The 19,451-nt window shown below is 46.5% G+C and overlaps 1 protein-coding gene across 2 annotated transcripts in view; it reads right to left on the reverse strand.

Moving 5' to 3' along the window:
* Positions 1 to 19,451, reverse strand: part of TSEN54 (tRNA splicing endonuclease subunit 54) — a 232,703-nt gene that overhangs the window by 173,107 nt on the left and 40,145 nt on the right. The window contains exons 2-3 of one of the 2 annotated variants that reach the window (XM_086930756.1): positions 13,679 to 13,843; positions 13,531 to 13,594 (exon numbers count right to left, since the gene is read on the reverse strand). In XM_086930756.1, coding sequence (XP_086786882.1) covers positions 13,531 to 13,594; positions 13,679 to 13,843 — 229 coding nt within the window. Of the gene's footprint in view, positions 1 to 4,769; positions 4,880 to 13,530; positions 13,595 to 13,678; positions 13,844 to 19,451 lie in introns of those variants that run through there. The other variant, XM_086930757.1, reaches the window with a different exon arrangement.

The raw sequence follows: 19,451 nt of genomic DNA on the forward strand, positions 1-19,451 counted from the left end.
GGGGGAACTGCTAATGCAGAGCATCAGAACAAAAAAACACTTAAAATGGATCGGGCTTGGAGAGATAAGTTTAAGCTAGCCATGTATGCATAAAACACACAACTATAGAGTTATAGCCCGTGGCCCAAGGTTATACCATTGTTTAAGACCCTGAACCAGAATTATAGGCCTGAGACGAAGGCTAACACCGGTATAGCCGAGGCAGATGGGCAATAAGTCTATTAGAACATTCCACCAACAGTAGAATGCTCTAAACTAAAAAGGAAGAAACAAAGACAAACATTGGAATGTTGGAGCAGAAGGCTCATACATGCCACTAAAAGCCTAGAGCTACTCTACTGTGTACAATGGAGCTCTCAACACTCCAATGTTCTAATATCCATTATAGCCCCGATGGCCTCCCTACTGTCAATTGTTCGTGAATTCAGAACATATCAGCAGGTTTCAGGGTTTAAAATAAACCTCAACAAATAGAGGGGATTCAACCTCTCACTCAATGGAATAAAGTACCTAGAGCCCTCAGCCTCTTTAAAACCAAAAAAATCCACTTCTGGCCCTCCATAGAGCAGAGTGATCGGAACTACAGAGGTGCAAAAATAGGTCACTCTCTTAAATAGGATGGATTGCCGCGCTCAAAATGTCCATACTATTCAAAATATACTTCACTTCCCAAGCCCTATCCAAATACATGCAGAGGTAATACTCAAATACAATAGTTATGGTCTGTGAGGAAATGGGGTGTATTACATGGTGTGGTTATGCAACCTTACTGTGTAATACACTCACCAACCGCTTTACGACCATTGGGTTTTGTCTGGCAAACCCTCAGCTCAATCCTGGGTAGCTGTGGCACTGAGTGCCAAGGAGAAACAAGTGTTAAGCATTTAAACCGTACTAAAACAAATGAAGAAGAAATCAACACGACACTCAAGAAACCCAACACCAATTTATAAAAATAGACAGTTTTTTAAAAAGAATTTGGACACTGGAATGAAAGAGATCCACCAAAGCATTTCGGAGATATCGATTATACAAGCAACACTAAATTATAGCAATTTCACTCAACTGCGAACAAGCCTTGGAAAAGCCAACAAACTGGACACTTGAAAACATTTTCAAGGAAAACTTAGGTAAGTGTCAATGCTGTTGCTTTCAAGTACTTCGGGCGACCAACTCCGGCAGGAATTTAGTCAGGGGCACCAGCAAGGTCACCAAGAGCAGATAATTTCACAGGAAAAGCAGTCCTTCAGCAGTTCTAGGTGCTTTATCCGTGTTGCAATGGATTCCTATGAACTCGTCCTGTTGCACAGGATGAAGGACGCTGAAGATGCTGTGAATGTGAAGCGGTCAATGGGAACTTCCTGCAGGGATTCAATGGCCCACGAAGATGGTGAGGTTGGGGGGGTCCCGATTGAACGGTGAAGTCCCAAGAAGTCCCCTATAGTCTGCCTGAAGTTCAGACGCCACTGGACTAGCAGTCACCCCTTGTCGTGGTCACAGAACAAACCTTCTTGGGTCAATAACGATCCATCTGAGGTTCCCCGCAACACTACGGCAGCACTCCCGCGCTCAGCGAACTAGGGGGTAACTCTGTGCATTGAGTCTTGCTCCTCAGTGCTGCACAGCAGTGATAGCGGCTTGAAGACTTTTATCTACCTATGTGCCCCAACAGTCTTCTTCAGCTGTTGTTTTCATGTGCTGCAAACACAAAGCTAGTCGACTGGCCCTTGGAGGTCTTTTGCTTTGACTGGGCTCTGAGGACAGCAGATTCTGCCTACCTGTGTAGGACACAACAGACACAGACCCTCAGCCACCAGGTGCAGCAGGTGCAGTCCTGGTCAGTGCCACCTTTGTTTGCTGGTCCCTCTGTGCACCAGGGCAGCCTTTCTTCGTCCTTCTTCAAAGGCATGCGAGATCTGTGGTCTGGGTGCCAGGGGTAACTACTTTATGCTCAGGAAGGGCCCTCAGGGTAGGATGCGGTTGGTAGCCAATGGGCTACCAGGTTCCCTTCTTCCTACCCTTTGAACATTTGCTGTGGAGTGTGACATCAGGCTAAACCCAGGATGCACCATTCTGCCCACTCCCAAGATGGCAAGACCCCTCTCCTGTTTTACAGACCTCCCTAGCTCACTCTGGGGTGTGGCTACCTTAGGGGAAAAACATTTTGGCAACTGGTTTCCCCTCTATGCTTCTCGAGCAGGCCTGTCTGCCTCAACAATGGGGCAGCTCTCCCCCCTAGTGTTACACGCCTGCCTTTTAATGGGGACTTCACCTTTGAAGAGTACCTTTGGGGTCAACACACATGTGGCCTCTTTTAGGGCTTCCTGCTGGAAGGAGGTGACACATCCCTGGCCTAAATCCCTCATTGTTCTCCTTCTTAGGAGTCATAAGCATGTCTCTCCAGGAGGGCAGAAAGCTGCCTTGTGGAGCAGGCTCTATGTATGCCCAGGAAGGCACGATTTGTAAAGGTAACAAAGAGGCAGCTTTGCTAAAGCAGCTCACTGAAACAAGTTACAGTCATTTTGACTTGAAATACAAGTTGTTTGATGCCTTGAAGTGCCCACTTTGGTCGCACTGTTCAAAAGTTAGCACAGCTGAGGGGTCAGCGTGTAACCCTGCACTCCCCAATTGAGCGACCAAGTCTTTCCACAGTAAAATTGTAGTTTTGTGTGTTTACTGCCAGGGCACGTGAAGCACATGTCCTGCCAGTCTCATATGCTGCACCCCGCCTTAAGGGCTTGGTATGCCTGCCAGAGGATTGACTTACACATGTGTCCAGGGGAAGAGGTGGCGTTGCCATTGCTTTCAATGGCAAAGTCGGGATAGCAGTGTACGACTGTTCTACCAGTCTGCAGTGGCCGAGTGGGGGACTTGTTTTACTTGGGGGACCTCCGGGGTGGCAGAATCAGTGCTGCAAGCCCTGGTGTACTCCTCTAACTTACATGCCCTGAGTACAAGGGTTCTATTTACTAGGGACTTTCAGGTAAGTAAACCATTTTAAATTGTGTACAGCCAAGTCAACATACACTTAAGGGTCAGGGGACTGGCACTCAGTGCACTCTCAGAGTTGAAAAACCAACATTTCCTTACAGGTACCACAACCCCTATATCGGCTCAATAACAACAGTAATGCTGATGGTCTGGGATACTGAAGGCACAGAGCAGGGTTAGAGAATGAGATGCAAGCTCACAAGGAATTGGAAAATGTGGACAGCGTCACATTATGAAACATGAAAATGGCTTCTTATTTTTGTGACATAGCACTGATTTGCCAAATAAAGTTCTACTTTTTGTCACTGAAATCATTAATGAGCCATTCATGAGGATTTCCTCCTTTCCTAAAATTTTCTTGGAAATCTTACTTAGGACAAATCCAATATTTGTAAACATTTGGAACGAGACCTCTCCAATTTCATAGCAGCTTTGTAAACCATGAAATCTTGGATGAGCGAAAGCCATTTTAAGCTCAGCATGTATAAACAGAAATCCTCCTAAGACTATAACTCTCTCCTTCTGAAGTATAGGTCCTAAGCCAGTCCAAGTAGTCGAATCTGGAGGAACATTTCTCAAGTTTAAACATCAAAATTCAACTATGACCACTTCATGCCGTCACCAACAAGTGATGTGTTGCATCTTTCGTTTTCTATCTTTTTCTATGAAGTTATGTTCTAAAATGCACTGACTCAATCTTGTCTCGATTTTAGTAATGCAGCATATCTGGGTTGGGCTAAGACTAACAGAATCTGGTTGCAGTGGATTCAGAATTTTGATGCAAGACCATATTACGTCGAAAGAAATATGTTAAAGTAGCTAAACATTTGCATCAAAAGAGCATTCTTTTCGAGGTCCTCTAGGTTATGCACAAAACAAGTTATTTAGGCTTATAGTCCAAAACTGTTGCTGAGAAATGTTTTAAATATGTACTGCTGCAGCATTTAAAACCTAAATTCCCACTGTTGTTCCAAACCCATAGGACTAAACACTGGAGATGGAAACAGATCATTCAGAGTTCCGGGTGCGATTACCTGGAACAGCTTCTTTTTGGAACTTCGATCTGAAATAGCTCTTTTAAGTATAAGGAAATGGCGTGGTTTGGACGGCAAAGCTAATGGCTGCCTGATCCTGCAGCTGCGCCGTAACGGAGATAACAAAGCCAAATACTCCGCTAAAACCCGAAGACTCAAACCGACGGAAGGCTGATCTGAGCATTGGAATCCCAGAGCCTTGCAATGAGGCCAGCCACAAGGAGCAAACACGAACAGAATAGGAGATAAAGGTGACTTATAGAGCGAGACAGTCCGTCATGAGTGGAAGCATGATGGCGGCTATGAAAACGAAACTGGGCACAGATACAGTAAAATCGCGCTGAGACGGACAAACAACAACAAAGCACACGAACAACAAAGCCAATCGAGACACCGCTACCCGACACCGTTGCGGTGAGTGCGAGGCAGAGAGCTGCAGCACTGAGCGCCACCAGCACCGCAAAGCAGGCGAAGGGGAACGAGACAGCCCGTGGCGGCTATGAAAGCAAAACTGGGCAGTGGGGGATGCAGGGAGGGCACCACAGGTGAATCACGCAAGGACAGCAAAAGCCAACCGAGCCCGCATTACCAGACACCCGATCAGGGGTAAGGTATTCGAGTGCGAGGTGGCGAGCTGCAACAGAGGACGGGCACAGCGCCTTAAGGCTGACGAAGGGGAGCAGGGGATAGAGCGCGCGGCCAGATCAAACCCCTAGACCGAATCTGAAATCGACAGGCACATACCTCTAAACTAACGTCCAGAAAGCACAACCAAAATGGCGCGTCGCTAACGGGACAATGACCCCTCTGCATATAACAGTGGAACTCTAGCCATCGGGAGCACAACACCCCGGTTCAGAACACGCCACCAGGCAGCTAGGCTCTGGAAAGGGGCAGAGGCATCCCTGGGGAGTGAAGCGGAGTGAGGAGGGGTGGGGGGGGGGGGGGGTGGGGGGGGGGGGGGGGGGGGGGAGGGGGAGTGCAAGCAAGATGGTGACTACAAAAAGAGCCCCAAGCCGGGACAGATAGTTGCACTGTAGAGGAGCTGAAGGCACAGGCTCACAGACGCGCAGTATTCCTAACGCCACAGCACAGAGGGCGGAAGAGCGGTCAGAAAGGACACTGGCTGCCTCACCAGGAAGGAAGAAGACCAAATAAGACAGAGGTGGGAACAAGACGCAAAATAAGAGAGGCCTAGCGAACAACAGGACCCCCCCCCCCTTCCCCCCTCCCCCCCTCCCCAGAGTCCAGAAATGTGGGGAAACCAACAAAAGCCCTCCAGGAGGTACTCAGAACCAAGAACAAGGGACCGCACTCACCAGACACAGACGCCCACACGCCGGCCGGGTTCAGACAGTACTAAGACGGCACACCACAAACACAGCAGTGGACTCAAGCGAAAGAGCTACCCAAGCACCGCCAACAGGGAGAAAGAGGCCCACAACACACTGTGTGTCACCAAGCACTATCAAGGAAACAAAGATCGCAAGGAAAAGTGAGACACCCTATCAGAGCATAGCGTCCAGAAAATTCCCCCGAGAGAGAGGCGACACAGGCAAAAACAGAGGAAAATAAACAAACTGTCAACAAATAAGAGTGAAGAAACTCGAAGAAAGAGCGGGGGAAATACAAAGAGGTCCTAGGACAGAAGAATCCCATACAAAAGAGACCCAGTGAGTGACACCAAGGGAACAGGGAGGATAAAGCAGACAAGCTCAGCAGGTCAAGCAGCATGGCAGACAGAGAAATGAGACTACAGGAGCAACAAATGAAGAAGAGCAAAGGCGAACCAGCGACATCAGACTCGCCGATCAAACAAAAGCCAGACATAAACAGCACACTAGAAATGATTCTAAAGAAATTAGCGGAAGTGCACGATCTGGCAAAAACCACGAAGCCCACCACAGACACAATCCAACTAGAGAATGCGGCAGTCGGAGCAGATATAAACTCCGTGAACATTAGGCTGACAGCAGCGGAGCAAAGGATCAGCGACGTGGAAGACTCTACCCACAACGCTAGCCGAGATAACAAGGGCTCTCCAAAAACAGGCAGCGGAGATGGAAGACAGGAGCCGAAGAGGGAACATCTGCATACTAGGGATCCAAGAAGGGGCGGAGGACGAGGCAGGGGCCTGCTAAACATTCCTCAAAGACCTGATCCCCAAGCTCACCAACCTAAAGTTCACCTGCCAATTCGAGATAGAGAAAGCCTACAGAATCCCAGCTTTCAAATCCTCAACATCCCCAATCCTTCGGCCTATCATATGCAAACCCTTAAGATCACAACACACGGAGGACATTTTTAACTTTGCACTCAAAAACCACCAGATCAACTGGAAGGGCCACAAGATCATCCTCACACAGGATTACTCTAAACCCAAGGTAGACACCAGGAAAGGCTTCCTATCCTTTCGGCAAAGACTGAAGAGTAAAAACATTTAATTCTCGTTTGTAGCTCCCGCAAAATTCAAGATAATAGACAAAGGGAAAAACATTTCTTCACTGACCCAAAAGACCTGATCTGCTACCTGGACGGCCCAGCAACCCAATCCATGGATACCTCACAGCACAGATCTGCAAAGAGAGGACCCTCGTCGGATCTGAACACCGGGGCCAGGGGGGGAGGGGAGCGGGTGCCCCCTGAAAGGTATGGCCTCAAAAAAGACACAACAGAACCTCAGCAATGTATCTACCTCATGAATGCCAGAAACTACCTCAAAACAAGAACTAGCTCGTAAAGACAGTACAAACTCCTAATGAAAGACAAAGTTTCCTCTTGCTTTGGATCCCTTGATCACAACACCAAGTATACACTTGTCAGGCCTTCCATACAAGGCTGACAATAGAGTATGCAAGTTGACTTATCCGACAACATGTCTCTGGGAGGCGGAATAGCGAGCCTGCCATCGCACCTCCGACAATCAGGTGAATTGGGAGGGGTGGAAGGGGGGTGGGGCTACACTAGCTCTAATTCTACATTATTTTCCAATCTTTTCTTTTTTCCACACCTTATACATCACGGCACACGACATGGGACAAATCCTGCAATTCAATACGTAGTGCTAAGGGTCAACACAGGGTCACCAGAAGACAGACGAAACCACAGATCCTCGAGTGTTGGGCTCACGGAACCACCGCAACACACTACACCAGATGGCTGTTAACAAAACACTCACCTTGTCCACAGACCTCAATATAATATCCCTCAATGTCAAGTGCCCAAACAACCCTATTAAACGCAGGAAGATAGTGGACTACCTAGCAAAGTCCAAGGGAGATATAATCAGACTACAAGAAACAAAATTAGCTGAGGAAGACGCCAAACTAGTCAGAGCCAACTGGATAGCGCAAACTGCCTGTTCACCGCCAGACAAGAAGAGATGTGGAGTCCTGACCCTAGTATCCAAGAGATCAAAGATCTCAATAGACTCCCACTCCCATGAGAAAGAAGGCAGCTCCTAATAACAAACCTGTCAAGAGGTGAAGGGCGGTTCCACGCTCCCAACATATATGGCCCTAATACAGACAACCCTACATTCTGGGCAGAAGTGTCAGACACACTAGATAAACTCCCTCAAGACGAACTCCCGATCATAGCAGGAGATTTCAACATTCTGCTTGACCAAATAATTGACAGGCCAACCCACCAACTCTCGTACCGCACCGCACTACAAAACATCTGCACCAAATTCAACCTCAAAGATGCATGGAGACTACTACATCCTGACACTACAGACTACACCTTCTATTCCAACCCACATAACTCCAACACCAGGATAGACTACATTTTAGTTTCAGGGATACACACGCACTTGATATAACAGACAGATATAGCACCAAGACTGGTCTCAGACCACTCAGCCATTAGCCTAAAACTAAGCTGCTGTTACAACCAAGCGGCCCGCAGAAGATGGCGCTTTAGCAGCGAAATTAGCTCAGATCCAGAAAACAAAAAAGAGATAGAGGAAGCCATAACTGACTACCTAAGCTACAAGGACTCCCCAGAGACTAGCGTGCACACACTGTGGGAGGCCCTAAAGGCAACGATTAGGGGTAAAGTAATCGGAATTAAGGCAAGAATAAACAAAAAGTCGAACCTGAGAATAAACCAACTCGAGGAAGAGATAAAAAGCTAGAACTAGACCATGTAAAATACGCAAATGACAAAGTACTACTTTCCACACTAACACTGCACACATATGAATACAACAACATTTTGAGCAAAAGGGCAGGGCTGTGGGTCAACAAGTGCAAAGCACTTAACCTTTGTGAAACCAACAGAGGGGGGAAACTATTGGCATCATACTTGAAACACAAACACAACCAAGTGGCGATCTCGTCAATTACAGATTCAAACAACAAAACACACACAAGACATAAGGAGATTCTAAATACATTCCAGGAATTCTACTCAGAGCTATACAAGTCAGAGCAAACACTTAGGCAAGAAGAATGCGCAAGATACCGAGACAGATTAAGGCTCCCAAAGCTAGACCCCGCAGACGCTGCAAGGCTAGGCAGGAAATCAACGACACGGAAATCGAAATGGCAATCAAGTCACTTAAAAAAACATAAGGCCCCCGGGCCGGACGGATACACGGCTGACTTCTATAAGACATTTTAACCCAATTAGTCCCAACCATGAAAAGGGGCTTCAACCACGCTGCAAACACAGGGGGTGTACCCCAGTCCATGACAGAGGCCAATATAATAGTCATCCCTAAGGAAGGCAAAAACCACCAACTACCAAAAAACTACAGACCCATATCCCTCATCAATGGGGCCTGTAAAATCTACGCCAAAATCCTGGCGGTCAGATTAAACACGGTCCTACCCAAATTAATTAGTAACGCCCAAGTCGGGTTCATGCGTAATCGTATGTCTAACAACAATACACAGCTTTTCTGTCATATTCTAGAGCAGATCTCCAACAAACCACTAGATAGCAATAGCACTAGACGCAGAGAAGGCCTGTGATAAGCTCTCCTGGCCCTTCCTAGAGCAATGCATGCAGACCTTCAACGTGGAGAGACATATATTAGGATGACCATGGCCCTCTACCAGACCCCTCAGCACGTATTGCGGTTAACGGCTCACTCTCGGACCCCTTTAAACTGCAGCAAGGAAGCAGACAAGGCTGCCCACTCTCGCCGGCACTCTTTCTCCTGGCCCTAGAACACCTTTATCCAGGACATAAAACTAAATGACAGCATTAAAGGGGTTGACATCAAAGTTACAGTAGTTAAACTAGCCGCTTACGCGGATGATATTCTAATCATGACAGAACCACCCAAGCCCTCGATTAAGGCTCTGATGACTACAATAGCAGAATACTATCAGAGTAGAATATCGAAATCTCTGAATGCAAGCTGTTAAACATCCACTGCACGAGAGACGCGCTAGGGGACTCGGGACTGACTTTGCAGACTGGGTGCATCAAATACTTAGGAATACACTTTGGCACTGACCTGATCAACACTACGGCAAAACGAAAAAACCCTACTAGAAAAAGTTAAGAACCTTCTAGAGACCTGGTCCCCAAAATTCATAATATGGTGGGGGCACACTGAAACGATAAAAATGATGATCATGCTGATGATCAATTATCTAATAAGCATGCTTCCACTCTGCTCACAAAAGATTTCTACCGGAAAATCGACAACATGCTCACCAAATTCCTCTGGCGCGGCAAGAAGGCAATGGGTAAGTATTAAGAAACTGAGACTAGCGAAATCCCAGGGTGGGGTGAATCTAGCATACTTCAAAGTTTTCCAACTAGCCTTCCTAGCAAAACAGGGCAAACAATGGGTGACCACGACGCCAGACTACACACCAGTATGGTTACAGGTGGAGAAGGCCATTCTGAACAAACTGAGGCCTCTAGCCCAGCTAACAGCAAACACATATCCCCACACATCTAAAACGATCTTTAAGAACACTAAAATAGTTCTCCTAAAACTCGACAGGAAAATAGAGATTAGCATCAAAGGGTCCTAGTCAGAATCATTGTGGGCAAACCCAAAGATAAAATATAAAGGGAAAAGACTTATCTACGAGACATGGATAGAAACCAGTATATGCTACCCACACCAACTCGAGAGGGGGGAATCCCCCATCACATTATCTCACCTGAAAGCAGCCCACCAACTAGAAGACATAGACATATACAGATTCCTAAAGGTTAAAGCAGCCCTGTCAAGGACAAACCTAGCCAGCAACCAACCCTCAATCTTCAGATACGTAGCAAACATCAAGAAACTAGGGCATCAAGTCCTGCAAATATCCAGGCTTCTACGCCCGAAAAGCACCAAACTGAATGCCAAAACAATTGAATACTCGGACAAACAGATCCACCCCCGCTAAATGACCAAGAATGGAGAACTCAGCGGGTCTCAGTCACAAGAAATAAGATCTCTCCAGTGTTAGCACAAATAAAATTCTGGCTACTCCACAAAACCTTCTGGACCCCAGACCGCCTACACACTAGGCCTTAGGGAGGACCCCCTCTGCTGGAACTGCAACACAGAGAAGGGGGACCTAGCACACCTTATCTTCCATTGCCCAACACTCAAGGTATTCTGGGGAAGAATATTTGATTTTATAGACAATGTGTTTAAATCCAAGCTACCGAGGGATTTCGCCTCCCTCGCGACGGCGTTTATGCGAACTGACCTCGCCTCTGGGAGAGAGAAGGAACTAACGGACCTGCTACTGACAGCAGCTGCGGTCAAACTTGTGCTGAACAACTGGAAAGACACTAGCAAAACTATCTACCAAGGGTGGATAAACTGGGTCACTCACCTCAGAGGAGCGGAATAGGATGGCGCTGCAATACTCCCCCTGGAAAGCGTCATCTAGGGGGCTGTTGGAAGCGCTGGAAAGGTCCCTAGACCCCTACAAGCCTCCTTAGACGACTGAACCTAAGTTTGCTCTTGGGGAGACTCGTAAACAAACTCACTAACCCCGATGGCGCTGCAATACTCCCCCTGGAAAGAGTCACCTAGGGGGCTGTTGGAAGCGCTGAAAAGGTCCCTAGAACCCTACAAGCCTCCTTAGACGACTGAACCTAAGTTTGCTCCTGGGGAGACTCGTAAACAAACACACTAACCCCGAGTGTGATAATACGTAAGGCAGTCGATGTAACGGACGCTAATGTTTAAGCCCTGTATGTATATATGTATACCTCTCTAAGCGTCTAGCCTACCCCCTTCTTTCTTCTTTTCCTAACTTTCTGTACTGCCCTCCTTACATTTCCTTCTCTATTAAAATCGAACCAGCAAGAGGGCAATCACATTTATAGCAATGTACTAACGACATATGCCAATTGTGGTCTACCCCACAACAGTATTAATGATTGTATACAGTATATAAAAAAAATATATATTTTTTTTTTTTAAATAAGTACAGGGAAATTTTAAAACATAGTTATTTTCCATTAGGTATGTCGACAGGCTAATTTTAGTTTCATTCATGTTGCCAAGATACGCCTTAAATGTGAACACTGGGCTTTATAAATGTTCCTTAAATCAATCAAATAAATAATACGTCATCTGCATACATTAGAGAGACACTTTTCTAAAACAGGGAAAGGAACGAGACCATGATAGATTATCAGGAAGGTCGGATAGACCCAATGAGAACACTAATGGCACCAATAAACCGTCTGTTTTAGGCCGTTGAACACCATTACTCATGCAGCGTAGCAGTTATGATTAGTAAGCAGCACACACACCCAACAGTCGTTATGTAATACATCCAAAGATATAGCAGTCAACATCAATGATCAGGTATTCGATAAAAGAGCTAAAGAACATGTAAACTACATCTACATGTAATATAGAACACTGATCTATGTGCATTAAGACAGAGTCAGTATGAACATTTATAGTAATAGGAGAATTAAAATCACCAAGTATAATAAACATTCAATTGGTAGGTTCTCAAACAATCAATTCCATCTGACGCAAAACCGAATTTAAAGTTTTAACAATCAAGTATCCTGGAGGGATCTAAACATTAACTGCCAACTGTCACTACCTGGCTTAGGAAGAAATGTCATATTTTACCACGGGAGGCGTACATTTTATCCCATGCACATACATAGGAAGTGACAAGAAAAGGTACAACATCTCCATTATTCTGATGGAAGAAATGCCCTTGGCAGGTTACATTACAGTCTTATTGCTATGCAACAGCACTGGTGTTAGCTAATTAGTCACTAATATCTCTCCCACATGCAATGTTTTTAATTGAAAAATAACTACCATATTGTGCAATCCATTCTAAGTCACCGAGTCACTGCCAAGCATCACCTTTGAATTACAACACACCAATGTGAATGGTTCACTAGGTACGGTGCATATTCGGCGACTGCGAGAACAACTCAAAGTATAACAATTCCCTAGTTAATGTTCTATCAAGAGTGAGGCACTGTAACGCCTTTGCTGTTGCACCGTGACAGACTGACCATGCTCAGATATGAGTGGATATGAAATATTAGAGCCCATTACTACACTCTTCATTAAATCATGTTTGAATGGTGGACACATATGAACTGGTCACTGTTATGGCCCTGCTCCTGCAATGATTATTATTCACAAAAAACTTATGAGTAGTACTTCGATTAACTCTCAGGCAAAATGACATCAAAGGCTATGGAAAATAAGTAATCAGCACTACTGCGAAAAAGATAACAGTAGTCAATTATCTTAAAGATCATCAACGACCTGGCTCTGGTAAAGCATCCTGTTTCCATATGGCAGAGGTTTAGCAGGGAGATATCAAAGAAATCTAAAAATCTCAGAGCTGGAATTTTGGCAGATAATTCTAAAACCGAACTATGATTTTAAAAATCTTGACTATTTTGAGAAAGTTAGCACTTTCTAACGTAGAAGGGTCCTTTGTGGGCATTAGCATAGTGATGCTCTGTGTAAGTACCAAAGAAATAATTGTGTTTCCTGCCATACTGAAGGTCACAGAGGACACGCATTAAGGGACCAAATCATTTTATGCTCTGAGGGTGAACTGGGTCAGGCATTGGCAGAGCTCAGGTCTGAGGGTTGCACAGTATATGTAAGGGTTTATATGACCGTTGGTTTATATTTTATGGTGTCAATAGGTTACCCAGTTTAGTGCCAGCATATGGGGCATGACCGGATATAGACTATGGATACTTTGTCACCAGTAAATTTGTATTATGTCCAATTTGCCCACATCACTGGATATGCAAGCACCACAGAAGATTCTCTAACTACTAAGGTTCACCATACTCACATGTACAGTGGACTCTAAGGCAGGAATTCTTACAGGATTGTAGTCCTTTAAAAAGGACAGAAATTACAATTCTAGCCAACATGTCATCTATAATAGAGCAGGACTGACATTTTGCAGCATGGATGCCATTTTTATTCAATCTAACAGTGCAGGCACTTCTCACTAGGCACCATTACAGCTGGGTGGGCACTACCCGCACTATACTCAAGCCAAGCCTTCGCCAGACGTACTGCAGGGGACTTCAGCTCCACAATTCCTCTGCGTGGCCTCCACTCAGCTTTCACCAAACTTCCACTGCAAACAGGAAAGAAAGTTTCTGAATGAGATCAAGTTTAATGGAACAGGTCCCCCAATGCAGATAAGGGAGAATGAGCTTACAGACGTTCCACTCGCTCTTCTGACAGAAGCTGCCACTGCTCCTCGCGGCACTGGCGCAATTTTTCAGTCTGTGCTTCGGAGTGATCAGGGATGAAGTCCTTCTGCCCATGTGAGCGCTGGGGCAGGCTGTGCTCCCGCGACCGCGCTGCAAAGAGCTCTGCTGCCCTGGGGAGGGGACAAAGATTAGATGAAGAATAGTGGCTAACAGTCCAAGTGCACACACTCAAAACATGATGTCTCATTGTGGCTGATAACAATAAACACCGGTTATTCAGAGCAAGATACCCTTCGCAAAGGGGGGTTGAAGCCCTTTGAGCCCAATGGGTGTTGCACGTCTGATCATGGGCCAAACACGTTAGCCAGAGAATGTACATAAAGCTGCAAAAAAGCTAATTTTACCCATGGATGCAAACACAAATTCTGCATCAACTTTCCCAAGGACAAGCGCTCCTAAGGCAAATGTTACTTGATGTATAAGCATCGGTTCGTAGCGCAAACTGCTGCAGATTCACATGCAATGCATACTCCTGCCATCTAGTGTTGAACCCTTTGTTGGCAAGATGTTTTCCTTCGAAGGAGGGCTTTGGAGTTACAGGATATACTGTGACTCCACCCTTAGTAGGCAGTGTGCATTGGCACAGATTCCATGTTAGATTGTTTTCCACCCAGTGGATGAGAGTAAGTATCAAGTGGCGAGTGAACGAAGTATGGTACACATGCGTATTTATGAAAGTACGTTAATTATGAAGCAATATATCTGTAATTATAGACATGCTTGCAGGGAAGAGGATGGGTGTATGTCATTCTACAATACAACACGCTATGAACACACGCTCACAAGGTAACATTTTTCATTTGTAGCATGCGTTGCTGTAGATACACATACTCTGCATCAACTGTATAGTAGTACATCCCTGTAAGAGGTGGCTACTGTGGGGATGATGCAGATGCCCGACACAAATAATTTTGGACGGTTGGTCAATGATCGCCTAATGGAGGGCTACGATAACAACATCTTGGTGCTTGGTCAAAGTGTTTAGGGTTGCTCATCTGGCTGATTTATTCATGTATCAGCTAACTGGATATTGCCAAGGAAGGCTATGGTTGTTGCATTATTGTATTTAGAGTGCACCCAAGGGTAACAGGAGGGCTTTTTGGTTTTATGACAGCATTTTTGGATGCCCTTGACTAGGGTTCTCCAAAGTCGCTCCTGGAAGGCGGGATCCATGCTAGATTTTTAGCATATCCCCATTTAGATAAATGCAGTTATCTTAAACATCTGGCAGGGATCCCGACTTCCAGGACCGACTTTGGAGAACTCTGCGCCTTGACTATCCAAATGGAAATACTAGACTTGGAACTAGGCTGGCCTTTGTGGGGTTTGGCAAAGACCACTAACAACGGTCAGCTTTGCATACAGGCTTGGTCAAACTGATGTGATAAATGACAGCATTTTTTTTTTTACATCTAGGGTGTGCAGGGCTCTCATTGCTACAGAGTTTAGTTAAGGAAAGAAGACTGGGAGCTCTATAGTTTGGTTGCGGTGGAGAGGTGAAACCATTTTGGTGAGGAACGTTGGGGTAGTTCTGAGAAAAACCCTGTCCTTGTGGATCTGAATGAAAGGTTCTCAAAGCACGAGGGCCTCCAACTAACTGATGTGTCTAAAAAATGTTAAGGCTTCGAGGAAAGCTACGTTCCAGGAGAAGAACTAGAGAGAGTGCAGATGCTAAAATGAGAATCCCATTAGTCCAGTAAGGTCCACGTTAACATTCTACACAGCAGTAAGGGGGTCTGTGGGAGGGATGATCCCTTTGAGGCCTTTTACGAAGACCTATAGCAATAAGAAAGCGATAGGAGTGTTTCCTGTTTTGCATGAATGCAGCTTAGGCTGCTAAATCGAGACAGAGAAACGTATGCAAGCCTGATTTCTGAAGATGGTGAAGAAGGTAACAGATAATGTCCTGAACAGTAGGTTTAAAGGGTCAGGGTGTTAGGAGATGAAATAGTGAACAAATATCTTCCATTTTGCTACGTAGCATGCGCGTGTGCTGGGTTTGCGGAACTCATGTAAGATGTCCATGCACTCTTGCGTAGGGTGTAGGTAGCTAAATTCTAGGACCTCAGGTGCCAGATTACTACATTGAGCTGTCTGGGTTTCTGATTTTTTTAATAATTCTTTTTATTAAAACAGTTATTTGAAAACAACAGGTTGTATGAGCATAGCACAGGCGGAAGCATAGTAGGCTGAACACAGGGGGCCTTTGTATCACTGGGTAGCAATGAGTTGAATGAGCCCCAGTCCCCAAGCCTAACTTACTTGATAGCGAAGAAACTTATTGTTAGTTTCATTCCGTGCCCTAGGATCCCGTTCCCTTATCCCGCACCCCTCTCAAGCCTCTACGTTAACTCCCCTGTATTGCATCCATGGTCCCCAAACCTTTTGGAATTTGCGGGGGCAAACTCGGGCCTGATATGTTTCCCGTTCTGCTAGTCGACACCAATCTAGGTCTTCTTCCCAGTTCCTAACCGTAGGTGGTCTGGTCACCCCCCAGAGCCTAGACAGATTGCGATTTGCCACCCCTGCCGCTGTGGTAGCCAGATATTTACATGTTTGTGCCGTTTCTCTTTCCCTGTTATGCCCAATAACAGCCATTTAGCCTCTAGCAGGATCAGCAGATTGCGATTTGCCACCCCTGCCGCCTTAGTTTAGTCAGATATTTGCATGTTCGGCCTAAACATGCATGTTTATTCCGTTTCTCCTCCCCTGTTATGCCCAATAACAGCCATTTAGCCTCTAGCAGGATCAGCAGTCCTGTGACCTGCTTCATCACCTCTATCACCTCAATCCAGAAACCCTGGATCACCGAACAGGCCCAGAGAGGGTGATAGAAAGTGTCTGTGCTGCCACATCCACTAGTGCATGCAACCGACTCGCTACGTCCCATTTTATGAATCCTTGACCTAGAGAGGTACGACCTGTGCAGCACACAAAATTGTATCATACAAAATCGTGCACATATGGCGATCTCTCTAGGACTTTGCAACGCCTTGGTCCATTCATCATCTTTTAAGGGGCCCTGATCTGGTGTCCAGGTCTCTGTCAGCTAGGCAAGCATGTCTGGGGAATTGTTCATTATCTTTTTGTACATTAGCAAGACTGCCTTTATGGGCATAGGATTTAAAAGCAGTCGACCCTCCATACGGGAGTGTTCGGAATTTGTTCCCTCTCAGGCATGTGGCATTTTAGTGCGTGTCTCAATTGGACGTATCAGAATATCTCCCCCTGTCCTAGTCGTACTCAGACTGCAACTCCTGTAATGACAGCAGTGTGCTTCCTCTCCAAACAGCTCCCATTCTATCTATTCCTATTGTGTGCCATAGTGTGTGGTGCCATTGTGTGTAGTTGCGCAATCTCTTCACCTCTCCCAAGCTGTCGCTATCTCACAGTGGGATTTCCGCCATTAGTTTGTCTTTCCAACCCAAATGTCGGTTAGTTGCCTCCCAAGCTTACAACACCGTCTGGGTATGGAACGGGAGCGATCCTTTCTTTGCTCCCCCATAGAGAAGTGCCGAGTAGCCCCCTCTGCGCATGGCCTGGTGGTCAATTCTATATGCTGGGTCAGTTCTCCCTCCAAATACCCAGTCATTCACCACCACCAATTGGGGCGCTCAGTAGCAAACTCTTAGGTCCGGGACCACTATACCTCCATCGAAAAGTCCATGATGCAGGTACACTAAGGAGATTCGGACCGCGTATCCGTCCCATAAAAGTGACCTCAGTATATTGTTGATTTTTCTAAAGTACATGTCGGGAACCTTGTATGGAGTGTTTTGAAGTATGTAGAGCATGCGCAGGAGGGTCATCATTTTGAAGAGAGCAGCTCTTCCCATTAGCGATAGAGGTAGTGAATGCCAATGGGCCGCATCTGGCTGGAAGCGATCTAGTTGGGGGGAGTAGATTGTGGTCTAAGATGTCTTTCTCACTTCTAGTTACATAGACCCCTAGGTATTTTAATCCCTCCCTTTTAAAAATTGGATTTTTGGTCGGCTAGGGCATGTGCCAAAGTCGGGCAGAAACCACCACTCTAGTCAGGATAAGAGAGTTACACTCCTAAAATAACCCCTGCTCACCCCCTTGGTAGCTTGGCATGAGCAGTCAGACTTATCTTAGAGGCAGTGTGTAAAGCATTTGCACATAACCAACAGGAATACATTGTAAGTACTACAGAAGGACACCACACCTGTTTAGAAAAATATCCAATATTTTTATATACTTAAGACAGGATCAAAAACAATAAAAATCCACAATACAGTACTTAAAAATCTTCGGTTATCAAAATATGATTTAAAAATAGTTCCTTGATGTCGATAGCTCTGTCTGGGGCTATCACGGCGTCGTGAGCAAACAAATCCAAACAGTTCTGGCTGACCGCAGCATCGCGGGCCAGCTACGGTGTTGGGAAGATCCGCAAATAGTACCTTTTAGAAATGCAGGGCATCTGCGACCTCTCGTTGAGCTTCCGAATGCACGGTGTCCGCAGGCGTCGGTTCCGGAGGTCGGTGCAAGAGTCATAGGGGCCCTCGAAGTCACACGCGTTGCAACCCGATCTCCTCTCTGTTGAAGTCAGGAGCACGGGCTTCGGGTGCTGCGGTTCGAAGTGCAGCGGTGTGGTACCCTCTGGTCGCGGTGGGGGCAGCGGCTCGGTGGAGGTGGCAGATGGCATCGTCGGTGAGACCAAGGTCGCGGTGCGAAGTGAATGCTGTGCTCGTCGCGGAGCTGGCAGGTCACGGTGCAAGCAGCAACGTTGTTGTGGCTGAAGCGCTGTTGTTGGCTGACGAACTGGAGTCAATGGTGCAGGCGTCGGTAGGCCAAGGCTGTGGAGCGGAATGAGGGCGGTTGTTTGTGTAACTTTATGAGCGGTGCCCTCGAACCACGGTGCAAGCAGCGGCGCAGATTTCAGCGTGGATAGTCGTCGTCAGGGATACCAAGGCGTTGTCGTGTAGCGAGGCGCTGCGGAGTGCGGTGCCACAAGTAGCGGTGCGAGCAGAGGCTCGGTGGTGGTGTCGGCTGGCATCGTCGGGGAGACCAGGGTCGCGGTGTGGAGTTGTCCTCTGCTGTGCCTTCAGGGCACGGAGTCAGAGACGTCGTCCGGTTGCTGCTTCTTTTGTTGCAGCACAAAACACACAGTCCCCAGTGCTGGGGGCAGCAGAGCCTGAAGTCTTTGCTGTTCCTGAGACTTCTTTAACAGGGGGAAAGCTCTACCTCAAGCCCTTGCAGAAACTCACAAAAGTAGATAGCAGAAAGTTTAGTCCAGTCCTTTCACTGCCCAAGACAGAAGCAGCCACTGCAGTCCAACACAGCAAAGTGGTAGATCCTCTTCACAGCTTTACCAGCTCTTCTTCTTCGCCCAAAACAGTTTTAAGTGGGGTGTGGGGTGTGGTGTGGGTTTGTATGTATGTATGTGTCCCCCAAAATTCTTTGATCTCCTAGACAGAGAGTGTCTGTGCCCAACCAAAACCAGTTCTGCCTACTCTGGTGTGACTTCCTGGCAGGAGGTGGAGGCGGCATGGTCAGAGGCAGACCAGGTCTATTTAGACCTTTCCTGACCCACCTACTGGAGCCACTCCTGCTCCCCAGCCTTCTGTCATCCAATACCCAGACAGGCAATCCACATTCCAGCAGAGGCACACGGGATGACTGAGCAAGAAAATACCAGAATGTAAAAATCATCTTCACAAAAAGATGCATCTTTAGATTCGGAGTTCAGGCATA

Source organism: Lissotriton vulgaris, chromosome 7, assembly GCF_964263255.1.
Source record: "Lissotriton vulgaris chromosome 7, aLisVul1.2, whole genome shotgun sequence".
Classification (NCBI taxonomy): domain Eukaryota; kingdom Metazoa; phylum Chordata; class Amphibia; order Caudata; family Salamandridae; genus Lissotriton; species Lissotriton vulgaris.